At 35.8% G+C, this 25,308-nt stretch overlaps 1 protein-coding gene across 1 annotated transcript; it reads right to left on the bottom strand.

The window, feature by feature from the left end:
* Positions 1 to 1,378: 1,378 nt before the first annotated feature.
* Positions 1,379 to 25,185, bottom strand: LOC140770832 (WPP domain-interacting tail-anchored protein 1-like). The gene is made up of 5 exons (XM_073112124.1): positions 24,989 to 25,185; positions 22,746 to 23,266; positions 19,120 to 20,288; positions 7,161 to 7,325; positions 1,379 to 1,652 (listed from the first exon to the last, which is right to left on the bottom strand). Exons 2-5 carry the CDS (start codon positions 23,248 to 23,250, stop codon positions 1,452 to 1,454), a joined length of 2,040 nt encoding a protein of 679 aa, XP_072968225.1. The 5' UTR covers positions 23,251 to 23,266; positions 24,989 to 25,185; the 3' UTR covers positions 1,379 to 1,451.
* Positions 25,186 to 25,308: the final 123 nt, after the last annotated feature.

Raw genomic sequence — 25,308 nt, 5'->3', positions numbered from 1 at the left:
TCTCTCTCAAATCTCAATTTCCCACAACCTTCCGAGTTGCTAGGATCTTAAATATCACTATAGTAGAGGGACTTAAAGGGTGACTTCTCCGGAAGTCTCTTCCTCATTTTTGGGATTTAGAAGATCTAAAGATGTTGTATGTCATGAGCTACTTGATTAAATTAGGTGGAGATTTGCTAAGTAAATTAGGATATGACGCTCTCCTCTTCATAAAATCTTATTATAACTTTTTGAACTTCTTAGGTTTTGAGATTTGTTAACTACATTCGGATACAACACTCTCCTCTTCCGTCCAAGCTAAATTTTTTTGCCTCGTTACTCCGGCTAGATGAGCGACACACTATATCTAACCTTGCCAAAAAAATGTTATTTAGAGCCTCTTATTTGTGCTCTATATGATGAAATAGGCTGAATCGATAGATTATATTTTCTTCCAAGATTCCTCCATGAGGATAATCAATAGCTTCAGCTTGGATCTTGGATTCCTCTCGAATTACCTTTCGAGATATGACTACTGGTTAAACACGCGGAATCCTTCTCCCCCTTTCCTTCGCAAATCGTGGGAACTATGAATTTCTATCATTTAGTGGAAAAAGCGGCGTGGATGTAATAATAGAATCTTCAACTCCAAAACTCTTACCATGATAAACTTCCTCCTATATTTAGTAGGCCTACGAAGGAAATGGTAGTCTACTACCCATCCTCTTGTAGCATTTCGAGTTCCTTTTCCTCTTCTCTTTATAATTTTTTAACTCTATACATTCTCTCTCTTAATTCATAACTGGGCTTCACCTATTATTTCTTAATAAACAAATTGCTACAGTTTTCAACAAAGCCATGTGCATCATATCTGATTAAACATCTATAGCAAGTAATTGTGTCAAGATTTTAAATATTCCAAGAGGAACTAATTAACTCTAGTAGAGTTGGTAGATACTCATCTTCATGACCAAGGAAGTCATAAGATCTACTCTAACATCAAACAATTATTGTAAAGAAAATTGATTAGTGGTTTGGTGGCTTGGCTCAATGATTTGACTCGATTGATAGCTCGATGGTGCAGTTGGTTTGGAAAAATAACCTGACAACATAAAGGCTTGGAGCATATCTTAATAGCATTTAGTTCGGAACAATTGTTCAGCAACACATATGGCTTAAAGTCTAGATTAGAAAGCTTACTATATTAGTTAAAGCTTGATAAAACCTATCTGCCTCTCTATCTAAGCACCTAATTGTTTGCCTTTCCGTGTAATAGTGTGTAAGTATTTCTAACACATACACCAAAGAGAAGTTAGAACCTGCTTGGTTGCTGTCGAGGTTAGCTTATTTAAATATAAGGAATTTGAAACTCAAAGAAAGGATATACAGCGCAAAAAGAATCAACATCTCATGAAGTAGAGGTGTACCACTCAAGCATATGAGATATAATAGTAACTCTCAATCATCATCGTTTATTGTTGATAAACATAGAATACAAGGATAGCCACGAACAACACAAGTATTGCACTTAAAAGGTATTTCCAATTTAGCTGTATCGCTTTGATAGCTCTCACCGTCCCAAGCTTGGAATTTGCACGCAAGGAGTCATCTCCCGCAATGGCTGTTTCCATGCGTCTCTCACCAACATGCATAGTTGCAGACGACTGATCCTCCTAATCAGAAGGAAAGATGTGATTATTATCTATGAAAATATCCACAAACTTAATGAACTTCAGATGATACAACAAAAAATGGACACATACTGGCGATAACTTATGCAAATCTACATGCCAAATCAAATCACACTAGCAGCATATGTATATATAAAAATATGCTAACCTTCTCACCGTCTGGTGCAGAGCCAAATCAATTCAACTAAACTAATATTGCAAGTCAATGGTTAGCCAGAAGTGCCTGGAAAACTACTTTTTTCTCTTTACCAGAAAGACAATTGAATACTTTTCCTTAGTTGAATACAAATTGTTAAGACATTCTTACAAGGGCACTTTTCCAGGGGGAACCTATTATAAGAGCTTTAACCCATTACGTGGACACTTAATGCCACTAACTCATGCAAACCTACAGTTTAAACCATTATTAATCTCATTAAACTGCAGCCAACAGGGTACTGTATATAGAAATATATATTAACCTTCATCAGCTGGATCAAATTCTGGATATTACTTTTCTACAAAAAAGACATTTGAATCTTTTTCCTTAGTTGAAGACAACTAATCATTAGGACATTCTTGAAGGACAACTACCTTTTTTAATACTACGTGAATTTAGCCCCTAAAACTTTTCAAAAGCTCTAAAAATTGTTTTCTTGGCATATTAGGCCATACAGTCTACAAGCATCACACTAGTCGGCACAACACATAAATCTGTCGCTGAATGTTGATACCCACATGCCCCTGGCATTGGAATCTTTTCTGTAAACCCATTACTCGACCCATAAGAACTTAACAAGTTATTTCAAGACCATACATATTCAACCCTTTACTATTTTAGATATAAAAATGAAGTATACAAGCACATAATAGGAGGAGCTGAACTATAATTTTTCCTGATGTAGATTCCTTAACCACTTACAAGAACTTATTCATATGGGTTCTCAGTCAGTATTCTGCCCCACATTGTGCCAATTGTTAGGCCTTGCATATGATTTACTGAACCTTAGTATGTTAAGCATTTAATCACAGGTAGTACAAGGTATACACATATCCTTGTATGGAGAGAGGTCTTATCATCCATATTTCTTTTCAAGATCTTTTGTTTCTTCTGCTTTCTGACTTGCTTTGTATATTTATCAATTCAAAACTACTAACTATCGAACCCATGTGCTCCACACTTTGTCTCACAAAACCACAATGTTCTATGCCATCCTTGGCTGCCTGCATATTGCAACCGCCTTCTACTCTTTTAGAACATTGCAAGTTAAAGAGTCAAAAGCATATTGAAATCCAGAAAATAGTTAAGGAAATATTTTGCCACGAGTGTTTTATCCAAAACCTATGATAAAATATTATGATGCACTCGAGAGTTGCTTGATCAGGCATGTGTTAACGGTAGAAGATTACTAAGCATAAACTTACTAACAAGTGAAGATATGGCTCATGCATAAACATCAAGAATTACAGCATTGGCACCTTTCATTGTCATATGATAATTCATTCAAATAGTAACTAGTAAACTATTGTACTTTAGGTCGTGTTCGACAAGATCAAACCTTGCTTTGTAGCTTGGATATTTTCTAAGGGATCCCCAGGATCAGACTAGGAGGTATCTGGGTGCAACTTACTAGGATATGCATGCAATGAGAAAGCTTTGGCTGTTGTTCATGATCTTAATTCCATCTGACAAAGCCTTTGAGAAAAACATATCTCCATCATCCCAGAATCAACGTCTGTCAAGTTTCTATAGGAGATTTTCCATTACTGAATTCCAAGTTCATATGACTAAAATAGATTAATCTGTATACAATAAATATCTTCATGCCAACTAAGGGTACCGACAATAAGCATGAATAACAGTAGGTTGGTCGGCCTATTGCTGGTACTAGTATGCCAAATAAAGTGATACTTGTACTGCAAATAGAAATTCCATTAGAAAAATAACAAGATTAAATTGCTAAAAAGGTCTCTTCAAAAAATCTCAAAGAATCACTGTCATGTTAAGATTTTAATGTCTTTTAAAACGTTATAAAAGAAAAAGTATGTGAGACATAAATAAATAAAAAAATTGCATGGTTCGCAAAATTGGTCGATCCCGATCCCCACCTGAAACTAGTTTAGTGATTGGTTTCGATCTAAGATCAGTTGATACTCGGTCGAAACTAAATCTTTTAAAGATTCAAATTGAATAAAAAATGGATCTAACCTAGGAGACATTAGTAATTAATGTCCCCAGCCGCATTATTTGCAAATTTTCAATTTTACCCTTTATTTATCACACACACTCTCCTCCCTCCCCTCACACTCTGCTGAGCTCATCTAACGGCTAATCCGATTAGTTTCTCTGATTATTCTACACTCTAGTGAACTTAGGTGAGTGTTTTTTTCTTTATTTTATTTTTATTTTTCTCATTTCTCCTTTCTTTCTCACCCATTCTTTAACTCCCATTTTTTACTGTGCAAAACAATAGTGAATTCATCTCACATTTGCAATAGTAATTTACGAGCACAAAAAATTAAATTTAGCTTGGAATTCATTATGGCTTTGAATAAGTATTTTTCTTTAGTTTTTAGGCTTCATATGTGACTAATTTTTATTTTATTTTTTCTAATTTGTTTAAATAATATTTAGAATTTTATGTAATTAAAAATAATCATATCCGATACGAACGACAGATACGACCAATACTGAGTTTCCAAATCTTGGATAATTGTACATGAAATTAGGAAACTTGATAAACTTGTACTTTTAAATTTCAACTCCCACTTATCAAGGACTAACAGAAAAATATTAAGAACATTTGGAAAGATGAAATCAACTATTTTGTTGTATCTAGTGGTTGATAGTTGCTATTAAGGTGACATCTTCTTTATATTAGATGTTTCCAACTTTTCAATTTTAATTTTTAACATTTGTCAATCTTCTTGTAATGTTCCAAAATTTCCACCCTAAGAAATTTGTGTTAACTGCTCAGCTATTCAATTTCAATTTCAAATTCTGCCATCACAGTCATTCATTTTGATAAACAAACCATGTGGTTAGACTTCACCAAAGTGGTTCTCAAGTTCTCATAAGCTTCATAATTAAGCAACAAGAAAAAAGATGGAAGTTATAAATTTCTTGGGCAAGAAATAGATACTAAGGTAGCATCTCAAGTAGCAGTCATAAATCCATCCTTTTCAGAAAGAAATCCCTGACCAATTAAAAAAAGATTAGGTGAAGTCTCAATTTCTCATAAGCTTCATTAAGCAACAAGAAAAAAGAAAGACAGAAGTTATAAATATCTTGGGCAAAAAAAGAAATCCTAAGGTAGCATCTCAAGTAGCAGTAATAAATCCATCCTTTTCAGAAAGAAATCTCTGACCAATTACAGAAGATTAGGGGCTTTGTCATTCTTCTCGAATGAGTAGATTTGCTGCTACCAAAAATTTATATTTACTCCTTGTTTATCGTCAACAAAAAGTTCCCGAGAGAGAGACATATATTTACTTTGTCTGAAAATAACTGAGAATAGACAAGGTAATTCTTAATAGTCAAATAATGCTAAATCTCAAACCTTATTCTAAAGGCAGCTCAAGTCATGCACAGTCGCACACCCAGTTTTCTCTTGTAATATCTGTGCAATCATGGTATGCGAGCTTCACTGAGCATTTTGAGGCCACAAATTCTCACTTCCTGGCTATTACAAAGTTCTATTATTCTATATATTGTTTGAGACTCTTATGAGGTAGTCACTGATGTAAGTGAAATAGGTAATGACCCTTTAAGCATGAACATTTATTACTGAGAAGGCTAACATAGCCTCTTCAAGAAATTGACAGTTACAAGGATTTTTTTGTTTGGTGATGCATCACACTGTGATTTCTTCCTTTCCTCCAATATATCTTCTGCTAGGATGCTACTATAGTGTTGTCCGAGATTGATGCATGAGCATAAAGACTAAAGAAATATTTCACATTAGAGAGTTGAGAACCAGTCTTTAGTTGTCTTTTATTGAGTCAAATTTAGTTACAGTTAAGATTATTTTGGTTAAGTTTCTATCTCATCATTTATTTGACATATTTTTATGTAATTTTGTAACTTATGCATTTGGGTCTTGTCTGGGCTCAATTTGAGGCCTTTTAGTATTGGTACCTATATGGTTAGGGACAATTTTGACCTAATCCAATTAGAAATTTGAGTTTGTTTAGGGTTTCTTATCCACCCCTTATCAAAAAGGGACGGAGGTCTTTTGTAAGGATGGCTAAGGTTTTATTTCAAAGAAAGAAACAGAGGTGGCATTATTCTTCTTCTTTTTCCTTCACGTGAAGTGTAGATTGGTGTGATGGCAACCCTTCAGTGTGATTCCAATGAGCCACAGTGTCTGGTAGTTATCTATTTCATTTAATCTATCGTTTACTTCCTCTTTCTTCTTTTCTTCCTTAGTTTATTCTCTTCCTTGTCTATGCTCTATTTTTTTTCTATCAATGTCTCTTTTATTATTGTTTAGTTTTCTTTCCACCCAAGAAAACCAGAATAAAATAACATTTTTAAGTTCTGCTACAGTGGTACAAACATCGGTACTGTAGCAATACATAAAATTTTTCTTTTTCCTTCTTATCTTTGATCTTTTTCTTGAATCCTTTGATCTCCTATAATTGTCCTAAATCAGAGATGCTACAGTTCTAGCAAATTAAACCTACAGAATTGGAAATATTACAGACCAAAACCAACCCTTCCATCCTCCAGAAACTTAGAGCAAAGTAATATCTTCCCTGATTGAATCAGAAGGTCTTAGTCAAACTCCAAGATCTAAATCTTTAGCATTGTTCATTATTATATAATCAGAAACTGCTACCCTATTTCCTAAACCAAAAGATAGCTTCCAAGGCACCTATGAATCCTTCTACTATGAAAATAATCTTTCTAATTCTCTTACCAATAATAGCAATTTAAATGTAAATAAAATAAGGTGGAAGCTTCACATTCTTCCAGAGAAACTAGTGGTGGAAGACCTTGAGTTTAGACAAACCTTCACCATAATATGCCTATAACGTATGGCACAGGAATATCTAATACTGGAGTTCAAATTTGATCAAAATTGGTAAAACTAGGAAAATGCAACTGAATAGTTTGACCTTAACTATCTCTCTGATAATTTGAATGCACCTCAGAAGATTTCCTTTATTTGTCCTGAATCTTTTTAATCCAATTGGCGAACATTGTTTTCTAATGGACAGTGATCATAACCAGTGCCTTTATGAATTGATCTCATGTGCAAGTGCAACCATATATAACTTACATAAACATGCATATATGCATAAGAATATACCAAGAACAATTTTATAGATATTCATTCGAAACTTCACATAAAATAGATAACTTTCAGTAATTTAAAACCTCTCAGGAGTTAAACCAGACAAAATTAACATCTTCAAACTGAAGAAAGCGATAACTTGGTTCATGTTTTGAAGATCACAAAGTTCTTATGCTAAAAAGAAAATACATTAGTCTTATAATTGACCCACCTGAAAATTTGTAGATGAACATTCTTCCAAAGCTTCATTAGATGATTTGATAGAACCAAAGTCATCTCTACTATCGCTTCCCTTTTGGCTCGTAGTAACACCAGGAACCTCAATTCTTTTGCATTTTTGGGCCAAGACCTTGTTCTGCTTTTTCAATGCAAAGATCTGAGCATGAAAGCAGATAAGCCTTTAGAAGGGAACAGACTTTCAGCAGACAATTGTTAATCTGCCTAATGCCATCTCACATCTAGATATATAATAGATTCTACAATATATAAGCTTTGATCGACATATTCAGCAAACCCATGCAACATAATTTCTTAAATTTTAAATTTCCATGATGAGAAAAAGAAGGAAGAGAAACACGTGACAATTTAATAGCAGTATTGCAGATTGGACTATAATATATATTAAACTTCACAGAAACAAAAAGATGGACAATCTGTTGAAAGCCACAAAAGTAACGAGTTAAAATAAATACTTGTCGGCAATTCCTGAATCTACCTAAAAACACCTCTTGTCTGGTGCTTGGCCGATCAGTTTATTACAGTAGTAGTTATGTGACCATGTTCTCCTCTAGGATATTTGCATATGCCACTTTTGTGTAATGTTTTAAGTAATAAGGTCATGACTATTATTTTCATGAATCATGAACTTCTACAATTCACATGAACTGAAAGGTGAAACTTTGGTTTTCTTCTGCTTCATGTCTCAACTGCTTTCATGTCTATATCTGGGCAAGTTGTCACAATTTCACATTCAGATCCTACAGAAAAAAAAGCTAAGCATCTAATATGGCATTGGCTTAGTAAACTTAATAAAGTTGAAACAAATAAGAAATATAAATTTCACTAAAATTTGGATTTTACAGACCTCCATTGATTGTATTAAGCATTATAACTCACCAACTATTCTGAAAACATAAGTTGATAAAGATTGGTGATTTCAATTTATATTCTAATACTCGCACTAAAGATTGGGCTTCCTTTCATGTCTAGACTTGAGATATTTTCATAGACTCAAGTACGTGAATTTTAGATTAATGATGGTAGTGCCAGTGGCACGTGCCATGCCATGGCGGTCCGCATGGGGCGTGTTAGTGGCATGCCCTTGCGTGCCACTAGCATGCATTTAACATATTTTTAATAAAAAATTTAAGATATCTAGAGATGTTTTCGAGTCTTCAACGTGTCAATCTTTAATTTTTTGTTTAAATATATATATTAAAACTTATATTATAATGTTTTATCTTTAGATTATTTTTATAAATGACATAATTTATCAAAGATAAATAATAGTTAAATATAAATATTATTTAACACATAATATGATTGAATACATTCATTAAAACTAATATTAATAATTGAACATTCCATAATATGATTGAATACTCCATAATATAATTAAATACATACATTCAACAAATAATATTAATTAATAATAGTTCAATAACTAAAACTATTTCATTTAATGATAATTGATGACAATAGAATTTTTCTTTTTAAAAAAAGGGCTCAACATAGGCACAATGACTAGCACGCAGTCATACTAGAATGGCACGGCTCAACACAGGGGTGTGCCATTGGCACACCTGTGCCAGGTGCTGCGCGACCACCGGCACAGGGCGTGCTGACCTACACGACCATCCTTGTTTTAGATTAAATTGATAACGGTTTTCATATTTTTAATTGCAAATATGATTGATAGGATTCTAACTCAGGACCTCCTACTTAGATACCAAGTAAGTAGCAAATTAGGTTTCGAAAAAAGAATGCTCAAGAGAAAGATAGGACCATGGCTTGATGTGCTGGTCAGTTTGGAATAAGCATCCCTTTTGACAGCGCTTTGTCTTTTGACGTATGATATATATAAATGGCACTTTAAATTTCAAGAATCAAAGAGAAATTTTAGAATTCCCCAAGTTCATTGCCCAGTTTGGAAAATTCAAATACAAACTAGGGAAATCAAATTAGAATCTAAGTGGTGTATGATTCAAGCAAATGTAGCAATATTTTGTGCTAAAAGACTTCATTTTGGCTTTGAAAACCTACTTTAAGGTTATTAAAGGTATAAGGACTATATTATGTTCATATTGGGGCCATCCCATGGGCCAAGGACAATGGCTCGATACAACCTCGTTATGAAAAGAAAATGATCTTTGTTGACTAATTTGCTGCTACTGCTATTTAAATATAAAAGATAAAAGTCATTGTTCTTTAACAACTTAAGCTTTTAGAGTAGTTTGTTTATTAACTATAGATTGTGATGCCAACTGGCAAAAGACCTGTTGAAGAGGTACTGACATAAGGCATTGGGTGTTGGTTCCTCCCTCAAATCACATTGTTTTTTCCTATTATTCCAAACCCTAGGTCGTCCAAACCATTGGAGGAGACAATATGTTAAGAGAATACAAAATTTTGGCACAATCCACATTAAAACAAGCGGATCCGCTAAGTATAAATTACGATCCACTTGATGCTGGACTTGAGAGATCATTGGTTCGGAGGAGTCCAAAGAGATCGTGGATCTAGAGGAGTAGCAGCAGATGTGGGCCAATCTTTTATTACATCAATATAGAGGTAGGGCAGCTATAGAGGTAAGTGAGTCTCCAATATATAGACACAAACAAAGGGCAACCCTCTTACTATTCTTACAACACGGTCGACATATATCGTGGCACGACAATCCTTAGTATTAACATTATGGATCTGATGTTTGTTGGATCCGTATCAGAATTGACTGAAATATATTGGGACCGACCATAGCTAACCCCGATCTAACTTTGAAAATTGATTTTAGGTTAGTTTCAAGCTTTTAGTCAAGGATTCCAGTTTTGGCCGATCCCGAGTGGGATCGGTCGAAACGGATCGGGATCAGCTATAACTGATCCCGATCCAGGCCGAAACCAGCCGGGATCGACTGGTTTCGACAGCTGCTGCTGCAGGGTGCTGCAGCAGACAGCTGCTGCTGACAGCAGTTAGCTACAGTAGCTGTCAGAGAGAGAGAGAGAGAGAGATTAAAAAAAAGAGGGTGAGAGAGAGAGATTAAAAAAAAAGAGGGTGAGAGAGAGAGATTAAAATAAAAGAGGGTGAGAGAGAGGGAGAGGGAAAGATAAAAAAAAAGAGGGTGAGAAAGAGAGAGAGAGAAAGATAGGAAAAAAAAGTATGGGAGAGAATGGATATTTCAGACTAACAGTTAGAGGGATAGGTAAGAAGAGAGGGAGGAAGAGAGATTTTTATTTTTTAGGCTTTATATGTGAGTAATTATTATTCTTTATTTTCTTATAATTTTTTCTAAATTTTTAGAAATTTCTCAACATTTTTAATAATAGTTAGAATTTTATTTAATTAAAATAGTCCAATCCGATACAGGCGGCCGATACGGCCGATACGTATCGTTTTTCTGAACGGCCGATCCCGATCCCGATACCGATTTTTGGAACCTTGCTTTTAGTTGTTTATGCCAAAACTGAGTCATATCAAGCACATTTCGGCCGATACAGCTAATATAACTTCTTTGATTTTTCTTCCCCTCTCTTATGCTTCTTCCCATACTCAATCAAGTGATTGCGAAGCCCGACGAACTCTACCACCTGCTCCTTGGAATTTTGACAACCTCTTTTATTTTCTTCCCATCTCTGGCAACATTCCCCTCTCCTCTCTCTCTCTCTCTCTATGTTTGAAAACATCCCTTTTTCCACTCTCTCAAATCTCAAAACTAATATTTAGAACCTTGGTTAACATAAGCAAGAGGTCCTAAATTCAAATACCGTCAGATTGGCCATAAGTCAAATCTATTTCTTGGGCCTCACATATGTCTCAAGCCTATAAGTGAGGGAGAACGTTAAAATATAACATACAAAAGTAAAGTTCCGAAAGTTGATATTGAGATCAGGGTTGACTGCTAAAAAAATGATACGTATCAGCCGTATAAGTTGTATTAGCCATTCGTATCAGAGAAAATTCTAAATATTTATTTAAAAATGTAGGAGAATTCTAAAAATTTAGAAACAAAATAACAGAAAAATAAGAAAATAAAAATTATTCATATATGAAGCCTTAAAACTAAAGAAAAAACCCACTTAAAACTGTAACACCCTTAAAGAAAATGTGCGGGTAAGGTGTGCACGGCACGTGCTCCAATCTTCTTCCACTTGCCCAATAGAGGATCTAATCCTCTATCAGGGAGGTGGTAGTCGATCGCCTGCACACGCTGTCGGCAACATGTACAAGAGTGAGGGGAGTAGCCTCGGGCTGAGGGTTTAGTTCTTTAACTCTCTCTCTCTCTATACCTACCTCTACCGTCATCATGGCCGTGGCTGGTGTAGTCGTCGTCCTTGTTGGTGAGTCATCGTCCCATCTCATTCTTTTCTAGATTGTCTTAGCCGGTGGGAGGTCAATTTCAACTGTCCACTGCTGGGAGCAGGGAAAGCCCCTTCGTCAGCGAGCAGTGGCGGGAGTAATAGCCCTCAAGGTCAATGAGCACCCTAGGCAGTGGGACACGGTGGAGCCCCTCTACCTCCGATGAGGTCCGAGCAGCCCCGGTGACTGATGCCCTATTCGCAGGTTGGACCATTCGGGTGCTTGTCGTGGGTCATGGCAGCCCTTCGGGAAGCTTCCCAGGACGTCGCCGCACTTGCTCGATGCTTCTCTGTGTCATCTACCCTCTCCCCGGCGTCGGAGCCATCTCGGCCGTGCAGGATGTTTCCCTCGGGTCATTGTTCATCAGTCGTAGCCCTTGGGGGTCGACAAAGTGTGGGGGGAGGGGGCACCTTTGCGATGAACCCTATCGTCCCTCTTTCCTCGAATACGGCAGTCCGGTATAGGCCAACCTCTAGCGACTCCCACCCTCAAAGGAAGATGGGTAAGGAGGGTGGTTGAACCCCTCTAGACCTGAGCCGAGCCCGAGAACGGGCTAAGTTTTGGGAGTTGGCAGGCGGAGCTGAATTGGCCCAGCCTAAGCTTGGGGCCATGGGTTGGCTAGCCTAAGACCGTATGGGCTTCATTTTGGGGTAGCCAATCGAGCTTGGGTCAGTTCCTTTCGTGGGCCTTTTGCATAGTTTATTTAATTTAATTTTAGAAATGATAGATATTTGACCTAACCTTTTCCTCAAGTCTCCCTGGAGCTAGTGCCCGCCCTAGAGCGGACTAGGATTAGTGATAGCACAAGCTCGACATGGGGAAAATTAGTGCCTCCAAGCAAGTGGACTACAGACCCTTGCTTTCACTTTTGATATGATATGATATAGCTTAGAATAACTACCTGTGACATGATGGATTGACTAGCATAGTGGCATATGCTCATGTAGATCTATAGTTTGATTTAACTTCTTATATCTTGATTACTATGCATATCCATGGGCATGATTATATTGACAACACGTACTACTTCATGATGATGACGTCTGTTCTATTATGTTTGTTGTGTTATATGATACCATGTCACTCGTACACGTGCACGACCATAAACGGAGTAATTTTTGTGTCTTGACAATACCCAACACCTCCCTAGCTAGGGTAAAGGGCGAAAATATTATTATTATTTACGTACTAGATCCCATGCCTGAGACATATCGTTCTCCAGGTAATGGGCGACTTATTGTCGATCGACGAAAATCAAACCCTTTGGGGACATTTAAGTAGAGATTTAAGGGTATCATGATATAGACCTAGCGGTATCTAATGACACAAGGTGACTGCGTCCTTGAGTGACGACTCATGTGTTCCGCACATCGGTGCGATGATTATTGAGCTGATGACTCAGATAAGGCAATATCAGGATGCAATAGTGTCTTCGAATCATAGGCCGTCGATTGGAGTCCTTAGTCTGCAAAACAGACAATCGGTCAGGCTATTCGCAGGTGAGTGACAAGCAATATTTACCTTTAGGATCTACCCTCCCTTGAGGGTATTTGTGTAATCAGGGGTAAGTGTTAATGTAACTTATAGGCATGGTTTTGCGTGAGCATAAGTTGAAGACTAGATAGTCTAGAATGATGTTATTGTGTTGTTTATCATTAGATACATATGAGCATGATTCGTTGTACACCATGATGACCTATAATTTGCTCATGCGGGTGATTTTCCTATCAGTATATTTCATGCTCATGTTGTTTTGTTAGTTATAGTACAACTTGCTGGGCATTAGGCTCATTTACAGTTGATATGTGATGCAGATTGATTCCATCATGACAGGAGCTCAGTAGCAGTTCCTTTACTTGTAAGGCATTAGGGCTATATCTTGTCCTCTTATTATACTTTTTGGTAGGAATATGTTACCCATGTTGTATCTTCCTTTCAGTATATACTCTTGTATTTAGGGACTCTACCCTTACAGTTGTATTATGGATGGATTTGTTGTGGCCTTTGAGGGCCCCTCCTTTTTACTTCCGCCCTTTTGGATATTTAGTAGCAATGGTGGTATGTTGCTAGACTCTTGGACATCATGTGCACCTCATGTGGGAGTCACGTAGCATGTTTGGGTTAATTCTGAGGGAGAATGTTAGAATATAATAGATAAAAGTAAGATTCTAAAACTCAGTATCAAGATCAGGATTGACTTCTAAAAAAGAAATGATATGTGTCGACCGCAGTAGTCGTATTAGCCACCTGTTTAAGAAAAATTCTAAATTTTATTTTAAAATGCAAAAAAAATTCTAAAAATTTAGAAAAAACAATAGAAATAAAAATTAGTCTTATATGAAATCTAAAAACAAAAGAAAAAACTCACTTAAAAGTATGATGAATTTTGACTTAAATTAGCAAATTTCTATACTAATAAATTGCTATCGTAGAATAATAGTGGAAAGAGAGATCTCTCTTTTTATTATTGTTCTACAACAGTAAGAAAAGATGAGTTAAAGAGTAGATGAGAAAGAGAGGAGAAATTATGATAAAAAATACCTGATTTCATCAGAGTGTGGAGTAGCTGGAGAGGCTTATCGGATCTGCTGCCGAATGAGCTCGGTGAAGTGTGAAGAGTGGGAGGAGAGTATGTGAGAAATAGAGGGTAAAAACTAAAAAACTTAAAATAAGGTTGCTGAAGATATCAACTATTAATGTCTTCTAGGTTAGATATATTTTAGATTCAACCTGAATCTTTAAAAAATTATTTTCGATCAAGTTTTGATCGATTAGACTTGAGATAGGCCGATTTTGGAAACCACGGCAAAAAAACTGCATTTCTCTAATAGCTTATATTTTGGAGTAGTTTGGCGAGTAAAAACAGTTAATTTATTACTATATCAAAAATTTACTGAAATAACATGAATTCTGATAGTAAGTGCCACACCTCAAAATTTATTACCGTTTCAATCTTTTTTTACTAAGATACATAAGTGGCTAAGCATCACATAGGTGTTTTATTTGCTTGTAAGTAAATCGCTCTCAGTGAAATCAGTTTACAAAATCGCTCTCACCGTCAGTAACTTGTAACTCATTTAGCAGAATCGACTACCATTTCATGAAAAGTTGTTTTCCGTTAGCATAGTAAATTGCTTCACAAAAATGAGTAATTGGCAACCCTTCTATAGAACATGCCACAACAAACCTTTCCTGGTAATTAAGTTGGATAACTAAATCAACCCTCCTATAGAAACATGCCAAAAGGTCCACAACAAACCAACTTTGATGTATTTGGCACAAATTCGTCCTCACAAGGATTTGAACCCCCAACCTCTATGTTGGGGAGGTAAAACTCTAACCACTTGTGGTAGTCACTTTCATCAAATGCAACTTTTGGTAAACTATAATACTAGGGGGTTATATGTAAATCGTTGTCTAGAAAGTATTGACTTGCTTTTCGAGTTAGTAATTTATCTATACTCCTACAGTCATCTATGTGGCACTTACACAGCAGCAACTCACGTATTGTGGTGTAAAGATTGAAAACTTGCATAAATGGTACAACTTTTGGAAGGGGTTGCAAATTAACCAAAAACCCAACAACATAAGTTGTGGACTATGGAGCTTGACATCGTTAGAGGATTGGGTGCAAAATTGAATACTGCCAAAAATGAAATGATCTCATTAATTTAATGATGGAAGGGATATAAGCATGGATCCAAAAATTAGCCCATCCTGATCTAGGCTCGATACCAATCAATTGACTAGTATCAGGCGGGTATTGGATGTATTGGCTAAAACCTTATCCAAATCCGGCAATCAGCCAATCCAGGTCAGGATCGGTAGATTTGGGTCAAGTCAAATTCGTAACGGATCTGACCATATTCAACCCGAAGACATTAATAATTGATATCCTTGTCATCCTCTTCCTCTCTCTCTCTCTCCAAACCAAACCCAGTGCTTCTCCAACACAAAGAATTAGCTCCAACAAGGTCTTTTGAACTCCAACGATGCAAATCCAGCTCCAACAAAATTCAGCGACCTCGGGTATTTGTTTTTTTTTATTTTTCTTTTTCCTGTCTTTTTTTCTTTTTCTTGTCTCTCTTCTTTTTCTTCTCTTCTTCTTCACTGTAGATACAAAAAATGTGGTTTTTCTTCCTTTTGTTTCTTTCGGTTCTTCCATTCTCTCTCTATCTCTCTTCTTCTCCTTCACTGCATAGCATCACAATTTCTTTTTCTTTTTTTTCCTTTTGGTTCTTCCACTCTCTCTCTCTCTTCTTCTTCTTTTTCACTGTAGAAGCATAAATATTTTTTATTTATTTTTGGTTCTACTCTGTCTCTCTCTCCTCTACTTCTTCACCGCAGCAGAAGCAAAACCATGATTTTTATTTCTTATTCCTTTTTTTCAGTTCTTCCACTCTCTCTTTTAATTTTTCTTGAGTAAGTGAGTACTTTTTTAATTTTTTTAGTTTTCTAGGATTTATATGTGAGTAATTATTATTTTCTAATTTATAGTCAATTTTTTCTAACTTTTTAGAAATTTTTTCTGTATTTTTAAATATTATTTCGAATTTTACATAATTAAAACATAGTCCAATCTAATACGGACGACCAATACGGCTAAACCATATCATTTTTTTGAGCAGTCAATCTCGATCACAGTCAGGAGTTTTGGAATCCTGGTTGTAAGAAAACTGTTAATCCTTAATGAAAAAGTTATCAGAACCTTGATTTTTATAAAGAATAGGTCATGTCAAAAGAAAAAAAGATTGGTCGAATATAATAATATGGAATCTGTTCTGTTAGAATTTGAAGAACCATTATCACGCTTGGGCTTTATGTATTGTTGCATTCATCTAGAAAGGTTGGGAACTGTTGATGCAAAACGACATGGTGGAGAGAATGAGATGGAAGAGACAACAACATGAAAGAAGAGGGATGGGGTTTCATACCTCCATTAAAAATCTTCATTTCTTCATTAATCGCGACAATATATTGACTTTACAAATGAAAATAAGAAAATAACACCCTAAACAATTGCAAAAAGTAAATATAACCCTAAACACCATAAATAGTAAATGTATAATAAAAATAATTGACTTAAGACTAATTCCATAAAGGAGGAACTGCACTAATACATGTGCTCATGTAATATATTACTAATGTCCGCGTCATTCTCTCTAGGTGGGAGAGAAGTCAATTCTATCGAGTGTGTCCCCTACAGCATTTATATTGCTCCAGTCCCATATTGTCATGTCACTCCAAATCACTTCGATCAAGCTAAATATCATCATATTTAGGGATATATTTTACACCTCTACCCTCAAACTAGAGTTTTTACTCAAATCTTCCTAATGATAAGACTTGTTCTTAGTGATTTTGAGCAGTGGATTAAGACTTTCCTCTTATTGCTCTAGCCTATCAGATTCTTACTGTTCTAATTCACTTCAATTAAGTTAAGTATCATTATACTTAGGTATAAATTTCACACATTCACCCTCAAGCTAGAGTTTCACACTCAGATTTTCTTGATGTCAAGACTTATCCTTCATTTCGAAAAGGGTACTTTTCATAGAAAGGAAGAGAAAAAAAGTCAATGAGGACGCGACAGTTGTGGATGAGGGTTGGCGACTGACTACAAGCAAGCGATAACAGATGGTGAACTTCAAAGAAGATGGTGTTGGTGGCAGCGGAGGACGATGTTAGAGGTGATGATGCTAACTTTGAGATAAGCTTGGGTAGTTTTTGGATAGTTAGGATTTGTTGGGAGGATTAGGAAAAAAAATCCGTTGAAACCTCAAAGAAAGAATAAGTCACTAGAATTTGAAATTCAAAAATTAAAATTCATAAAATTCAAAATTTGAAATTCACTAAATTTGAATTTCAAAATTCTTTGAAATTTGATTTTTTTTTTAGCTCACCTTTAGCAGAGAAGAAGATTGATTTAGGTGGTGATGGACTATTGGATGATGCACAGACACTCCACGTTTGGTGACTGTCAAATCTTGCTTCGTGGTTTCGCATTGATGACGGGTTCTTCTTGTTTCTCTATAACAGTAATCTCCTCATGCGATTTAAAACTCATCGTACTCGGCATTCGGTAGAGTTCCCGTTGATCCGGTGATCGTGATGCAAGTGGTTGAACAAAGGAAAAGTGTAGAGCGACATAGAACCCGTGAGGCTAGTCATCTGTACCCTATGAAGTACGGATACTTCATTTGCCCCTCCTTACCTATATCCGATACGAATCAGATACCAATAAGGCACCGACACGGCCCGATATGTATCGGATACGGCTGGAGAAGTACCCAAATTAAAAAAAAATTTGATTTTAATTTTTCAATACGGTGGGATACGACTCCAATACATTTCTTGATCATCCAATCCCTTTTTTTTTCTTTTTGTGCTAAAAGATGATATAAAACATATACTTTATATGTATATACGATTGTCTAATCCTTCATGATACTTTAAGGCTCTGCTTATTTGATAATGAATTAAACATATAACTTGAAACCTATTTAAAGATCCAATAGTTGTAGACTAATAGTTAAATTAGGTTTCAAAATTTCACTAACATTTTAAGTTTCATATCAGTTTTTACTACAATATTATTTTAAAGTTTTAGGCATGTAGATATTAAATATGTAGCTTTCTTTCCTTTTATCTTATCATTTATGGGATAATCATTTTTTTGCCATATGTCATATTGGTTGACAACAAATTAAAAATATATTATTTATTGGCGTATCCATACCATATCCATATCCTACTTTAAGAATTTATCGTATCCTTGTATCCGTATCTCCGTATCTCCGTATCCCCATATCCATATCCATGCTTCACAGTCTATACCCAATGGAAATGGTGATGAGATTGGGAAGATGGATAGCATGAGTAGATTAATGGACAATAGAGGCAAAAAAGGTGACTTGGAGAATATTTGAATTCCAAAAAACTGTTGCTCTAATACCAAAATGATGCAAAATGATATGGTGAAGAGAATGAGGTAGAAGAGACAACAATAAAAGAGAAGGACGAGGTTTCACACCTCCACCCTTAACAATGATTTTGCACCAATTTCACAAATGAGAGTAAATATCAAAAATCTTCATTTCTTCATTAACCTTGACTATATATAAATCTTACAAATGATAATAATCAAATAACACTTTAAACAATTAAAAAAAGTAAATATTCCTAAACATAAATAGCAAATGTATATTAAAAATAATTGACTTAAAACTAATTTAATGAAGGAGGAACTGCATTAAAATTGTGCTCATGTAATATATTACTGATGTCCGCATCAATTGTGTTCTTAGTCCTAAAGTAAATTTCAAAATTTGAAGATAACTAACCTGTTGAGGCTGATATATTTGTTTCTTATCGAGATGGTTAATAGATCCTTAAGCACAAAACTAAGACCTTTATTAACAAAGTTTATATCAAGCTAGTATCTGCATCAACATATGATAATCAAAGTTTCAAGAATGCTTGATGATCCACAAAATAAAATTGGCTTTCCTGTTTCCACAATGTACTAACCATTCACCAAAATAAAAGCTAAAGAAAATGAAAAATGGAAACACAGAAATAATACAATGAAAGCCTACCTGTATATGGAGGCGTTCTCTTTCCAATGCTAGTTTCATGACCAGGTCAGCTATGACATTACTCCTGATACCAATATCCTTGGCTGCGGAAACTTTTGCATCATCATATTCGTGTAATGAGGTCTCTAGACATTCAACTCTGCTCCTCAGAAAACCCAGTTCTTCATTAAGCTCGAAATTTGTTTCAGTCAATAAAGTACACTTAACTTCAGCACTCAGAGCCCTACTTTCAGCTTTTGAAACCTTTTCCTTGAAATCCCCGATTATATGTTCCATATCAATCATCGTAGCACTTAAAATATTCTGTTGTTCTGCAATTGCATCCACAGATGCTTTTGCATGTTCTATCTGAGTATCTGATTCCTTGAGCTTCCTTTCTAAAAGGTTTGCCCTATCTGACCCACTATTTCGAAGAACACCAAGCTCTTCATTTAGTTCCATGTTAGCTTTAGTCAACCGTGTACACTTTGCTTCTGCCCTTTCAGCCCTACCTTCTGTTTTCAAGACATTTTCTTTAAGAACCTCAATGACATTTTCCAAGGCGCTTAGTTCAGAATGCAACATACTCTGCTGCTCTTGACTGGCTTCAGTGGATGCTTTCTCCAACTGCAACCGGATATCAGATTCCCTTAGCCGTTCCTCCAATGCTAGCACCTTATCTCTCAGAGCAGCTAGCATGCATTCATTCGCAGATTCAGCGAGGGAGTCTTTTAGACCATTTTCCTGCCATGAAATGATGTTATCAAGTGCTGCACAGCTAGTTTTCAACTTCTCCAAAGCACCACTATCCCCTAACTCCAGCTGCATCTCCGATTCCTGGTGTATGAAAGCACTAGGATTGCATTGGACAAAATTAAGTATTCCTGTTAGTTCTTTAGAAATTGCCAGAAGAACATCAGCAGCAATTTCAGTCTCAAACAACCTTCCTGCAATCATATGCAATGACTCTTCCAGACAGTACGTTTCCTGTTCTGCGTGGCACAGTTTCAGTTTGAGTTCCTCTTCGGCAGATCTTGAATCAGAAAGCTTCTTTTCAAGATCCAGCTCCCTTGCTAAAGATTTTTCCAACATTTGGAGAACATGTCTCCGCTGATCCGCATTCTGCAATGTCCATTTAGTATTGTTTGATGAAAAGTGACCATTTTGAACTCCCCCATCTTCATTGCTCCCTGCAAAGATACATGTCTTTGAAACAGTTATGTGCAGCCTTATTGTTCTTATTAATTTAGTGTAATTAACTGTAGCTTACACCAATGTTACAGTGTTCCTGATGTTGGTTTCAGAATTGAGACAAGAAAGTGCAGAGGCCAAGAAAAGGATAAAAGAAAGCAGAAAAGGAGGAAATGCAAAGCTCGAGATCCAAGAAATGGCTCCAATTTAGTATTCTTGTGTGGAAGGAGACAAGATATCTAAAGTAGATTATCAAGGAGGTAAGAGAGAAGCAGAGAAAAGGAGATGGTTAAGGAAATGAATATAGCTGGATCATGGACATAGTAACTAAAAAAAGAAAAACACGAGAAAATGTGATTGCAGTTCTACGTGAGGTGGTAGTAAATAAAATAAATAAAGGAAATGAATATATGAGAGGAAAAGATACCACAGAAGATGCAACAGATTGAATAAGATAAATTATCAATGAGAAACATCCGAGGAAATTACAGGAAATACAAAAAATAAAAGATCAAGGAGAGAAGATAAGTGAAAGTGATTGCAGTGCTATGTGAGGTGGTAGTAAAAAAGTTCAGAGAAACTTACAATAATTTTGACAGGCAAATCCCAAAGTGAGGAGGATTGAGTATGTAGTACTTGAGACTTGAGAGTCATTCCAGAGGAGGGTAATTCTGGTGGAAAGGAGACATGGCTCAGGAAACTGATTGTGTAGAAGAAAGAAAAAGATAGGGATGCGAATAAAAAAATCAAATAGAGAAGAAGATGAAGAGATAAAAGTGGTACCTATCCATTCTACTAGCAATTGAAATGATATATATTCAATCCATTTGTTCTTTAGAGCTAGAAAAAAGTGGCAAAACTGGAAAGAGTGGTAGACAAAAGCAATCCACAAGGAGTTTCCACACTTGGAGAAGAGTATCTAGGAAAGATGCTGGTTCTGAAAATGAAAATTAGATTGTATATCTGAAGAGATATGATGACTGGGAAACAAAAGCAAATGAAAAGCACGGTTAGCTATTATTCCAGCGTGTTTGGTCAAGAGGGATAAAAGTCACAAAACACAAACTGATGTCGGAAAGAACCATGGGAAAAATAAATTAGACTCAGTGGTCAAAGTAATGAACAACTAGAAAAACTATTAAATGAACACAGAAAGCTTCCTGGACTTGATGACCTCACAATGAGATTCTACAAGAGATTCTGGCATTTGGTCGAGAATAAACTATTAAATGTGGCACACACTAGACAGTAAAAAACTAAAAGTACAAAAATGTATTGTGCAATGTTGTGTTCCTGATACCAAAACAAAAGGAGCAGAAAGGAAAGAGGGCCTCAATCCCATCAGTCTACTGAATTGCACTTTTAATTAACTATAAGATTGAGAAAATGATTGATAAGCTAATTGATAAGTCCCAAGGTGCCTTCATCAAACATAAACTAATTCCAGGTAGTAAGGTTCACGAACATAAAATATTATTCATTTGGAAGTAATAAGAACATATTAAGCTTGGACTTTGAGAAGGCTTACAACATAATGAGATGGTAATATGTGAAGGAAATAATGAGATTGAGGAGATTAGGTGAAACATTAAATGGAACAGATCATGATGGCAATTACATCAGGCCAAACGACAGCTGCTATGAATGGAAAATTAGGAAATAGTTCTGATTCAGAAAATGATAAGAAAGGAGATTCTCTTTCCCTTTGTTTGCTTGATTTCTAATAAACTAAAAGAGATAATGTAAGAGGGTGAAGGAATTGGGCTAGAAAGGACTGGATACTGGAGTTATAAATAATAGTCTGCTCAATCCACAATAGTACAATATACTGATGATATCCTGTTCTTCAAGTATGACAGGATTAACAGTTCATCAAGTACTACAGGAGTAGGAGAACTCTAGAATTGCGGTATTGCTTTAGAAAATCTTTTGTACTTCAAATTAATTTCAATAAGAGCAACATGTGTATTTGGCAGAAGATAAAGAAGAAAGAATTTTTTTTATCGATCTATTGAACTGGAAAGTGCAGAAACTACCACTGTTTGACACTTCTGTTAAATCGTCATAACCAAGGTTCCAAAAAATCAGGACCGGGATCACCAATTTGGAATTATGTACGAAAATTTGTAAAGGAAACATGGTAACATTTTGGAAAGACCTATGGCTGGTTCAATGTAGTTTGAGAGTTAGGTTTCCTAAGTCGTTTCCCACAAAGAAGAATTCAAATGAGTTATTCCTTAAGAAGCAAGGAAGCTACTACAATTGCTATCTGATGTGGTCATAAGTAGGTACACAAAGCGCAAGGTACAGTTCACATTAGTGAAGAATGGCATATACAGTGAATCCTTCTATAGATTATTAATAATAGGCATCAAGCAATGGACTTTAAGTCCTTCATAATCAAACAATTGAGTAGCCATCTTCCTCTACAAAATAAGTAATTGTGTAGAACTTACATGATTTGTTCCAACCAGAATCTAGGACTTTTTCAATTTTGGCTGATTGTTTCCTAATATCAGCTACTAGGTCCTGAGACTGCTTTAAAGATACTTCAGCATCATGCAACTTCTCTTCTATTTTGCTTGATGATTCCTCAATGTGGTCATCATCAGTAACTTTCTGGCAGGCATCCACAATTTCCTTTTGGAGATAAGTCATGAAGTTGTCTAACTCTTTAACCTCAGAATCCAAAATTCCGGACAGGATATCAAATTCAAAGGCCTTAACAACAGATGCACTAGAGATATCGCCATTTCCCAATGCAAGGGCATCAAATTCAGTTCCTCTGCCTGCCACTTCCATCAAAAGTATATCCAGGTTCAGTAACTTTTCTGAAGAATATGCCAGGTCAAGTTCCACTCTTGTTAAAACCTCCATAGGAGATCCTCCTCTAGTTGTTCTCTCTCCATTTGATGGCATCTCTTCTTGACAATAGCCGTTATCTTGATCATCACTGCCCATTATCACGTTTTCCTTCCTATACATCATGATAAGCAGATGTAACGATTGATATGTAGCGAGTATGATAAAACAAATTCAAGATAGAACCGGAAGGAGATTCAGAAATACTTGAAGGTTTATTTGAAGCTAACAATTGCGCTTTTTCATAAAAAGAAAGCACAGCAATTTGTTTTGAAGCTGAAATGATAATCATCTAATCGCAGATAGAAGTTCACAGAACAATAGTGAATTTAGGAAAAATAGCAATTTGTTTTGAAGCTGAAATGATAAGCAACAACTGTACTAATGACAGATCCCTGGTAGAATTTTGATGAGAAATCACTTGAAAGTATCTAGTATAAAAATATTACTTAATAATCTCTTTTACTCATTTGAGATACAAATAGGTTGCTGATAAAGTCTATCAGGTACTTCTATTGTGCAAGGCTAAGTGACAAACTGTTAAATAAATGGTCAGAGACATTAGTTTTCCATTCCGTAAATATACAAAGGGTGCCCCATTGCACAAGCCTCGTGCTAATGCAGGTTCTTACTTCTTAGGAGGCAAACCAAGCCCAGATTACTATAGAGCATGTCTCCATGTATCGAATTCATGACCATATAATGCATGGTGTAGGACTTAATTAATTAAATCCCGAGTTATTTCATAACAAAATAGGCTAATAGACTTAAGCATGTGGTGACAATGGATGAAAGCTTAGCAAGAGATGAAACTCCAACAAAACCTACAAGTCCTATTAGTATCAACTTATCCATTGAACTATGAGATTGTGACTTGTGAAATGTAAGTAAAACCCACCAAGAGATAGCATTAAATATAGAAAAAGTGCATAGAAAACTAAGATCAATGATATGGAAAAGGCGTCAGGCTAGAGGGTATTATATATTCATGAGACTTTGTCAACTGCTACCATGATAAATCAGTCTACTAGATTTGCAAGTTGATTGATAGTTAATGGTGTCTCAAAGGATTATGTTCAGTTTAGCTTCGAGAAGAATGAAACTTATAAGTAGCCGTTACCATGAAGCTCAAAATTTCTTGATCATAAAGCTACTAAATTAAGGATAGTTAAGGGCGAACCATTAGAATAGTGGGAAGAAATATGGCTCCAAAGTGAGATCTATATCAACAGATGTAAGAACATGAGGTACCTTTGCAAATACCAAGTTAAAGTGCAGCATGTTTGAAATAATACTATTACTAGTATCATAACCATCAAAACTGGAAACGTCAAAAAACAAAAAAAAACAGGCAAATTTATTTGTTAGTCATAGCTAAACAACATGTTGTTTTGACTTTTTTTACATAGTTTGAGGAAAACCATGATGGATGAGAAATCTTGCATAAGTCATCACACACACAAATGTCACAAATCCTCTCCAACAATGAGGGCAAAAATCTAATACCTCTCTCTATTGCAAAGCCTTCCACCTAGATTCAATCATTTCGTCGTTCTACGGTTTATATATTTCTTAATTAATGCACTCACGATTCTTTCTTCTTTGTATCAAAATTCACGAATACTTCTGGCACACGATATCAGAGGTACAATGCCATAATGTAATGCGTCCTAAAACCTCATAGAAGATTATCGGACCCAAATCGAAAACATGACAACGTGATTGAAGAGAGCTACTACACGGTGAACGGGCTCCAGATATTTCACCTATTTGTATGAGAACTACTTATAAGATTTTAGCCAAAAAGAAAAATTAACGCAAAGTGGAGAAAACTTACGTGTCTTAAAAATCTTTTACGGCTCCGTAAAGTTAAAGGTGATAACGAGATTCCTGCGGCATTTAGGAGCGGAAAGAAGAGAGATCGAAGGGAAGCAAATTAGGTATTTTTTTATTGCTTCGTGTGGGTTCGGAGAGATGGTAGGGAAGCCGAGAGGAGGAGGTAGCGGGAGAGGAGAACGGAAGGGTGACCGACCGTCCATTCCCCGCTCGATTCTTGGAGGAGAAGGTGGTAAGGTATTTGTAGTTAGGCCGGTTTGACTGGTTTGGATCCAGTTAGGATCTCGTTGGGCTTCAACCAAGTTATGTATGTATGTAATA

The sequence above is a fragment of the Typha angustifolia genome, chromosome 11 (genome assembly GCF_048772165.1).
Source record: "Typha angustifolia cultivar Huaian chromosome 11, ASM4877216v1, whole genome shotgun sequence".
NCBI lineage: Eukaryota > Viridiplantae > Streptophyta > Magnoliopsida > Poales > Typhaceae > Typha > Typha angustifolia.
Note: the sequence above shows the minus strand (reverse complement) of the source record. Positions and strands in the feature narration are given on the sequence as shown.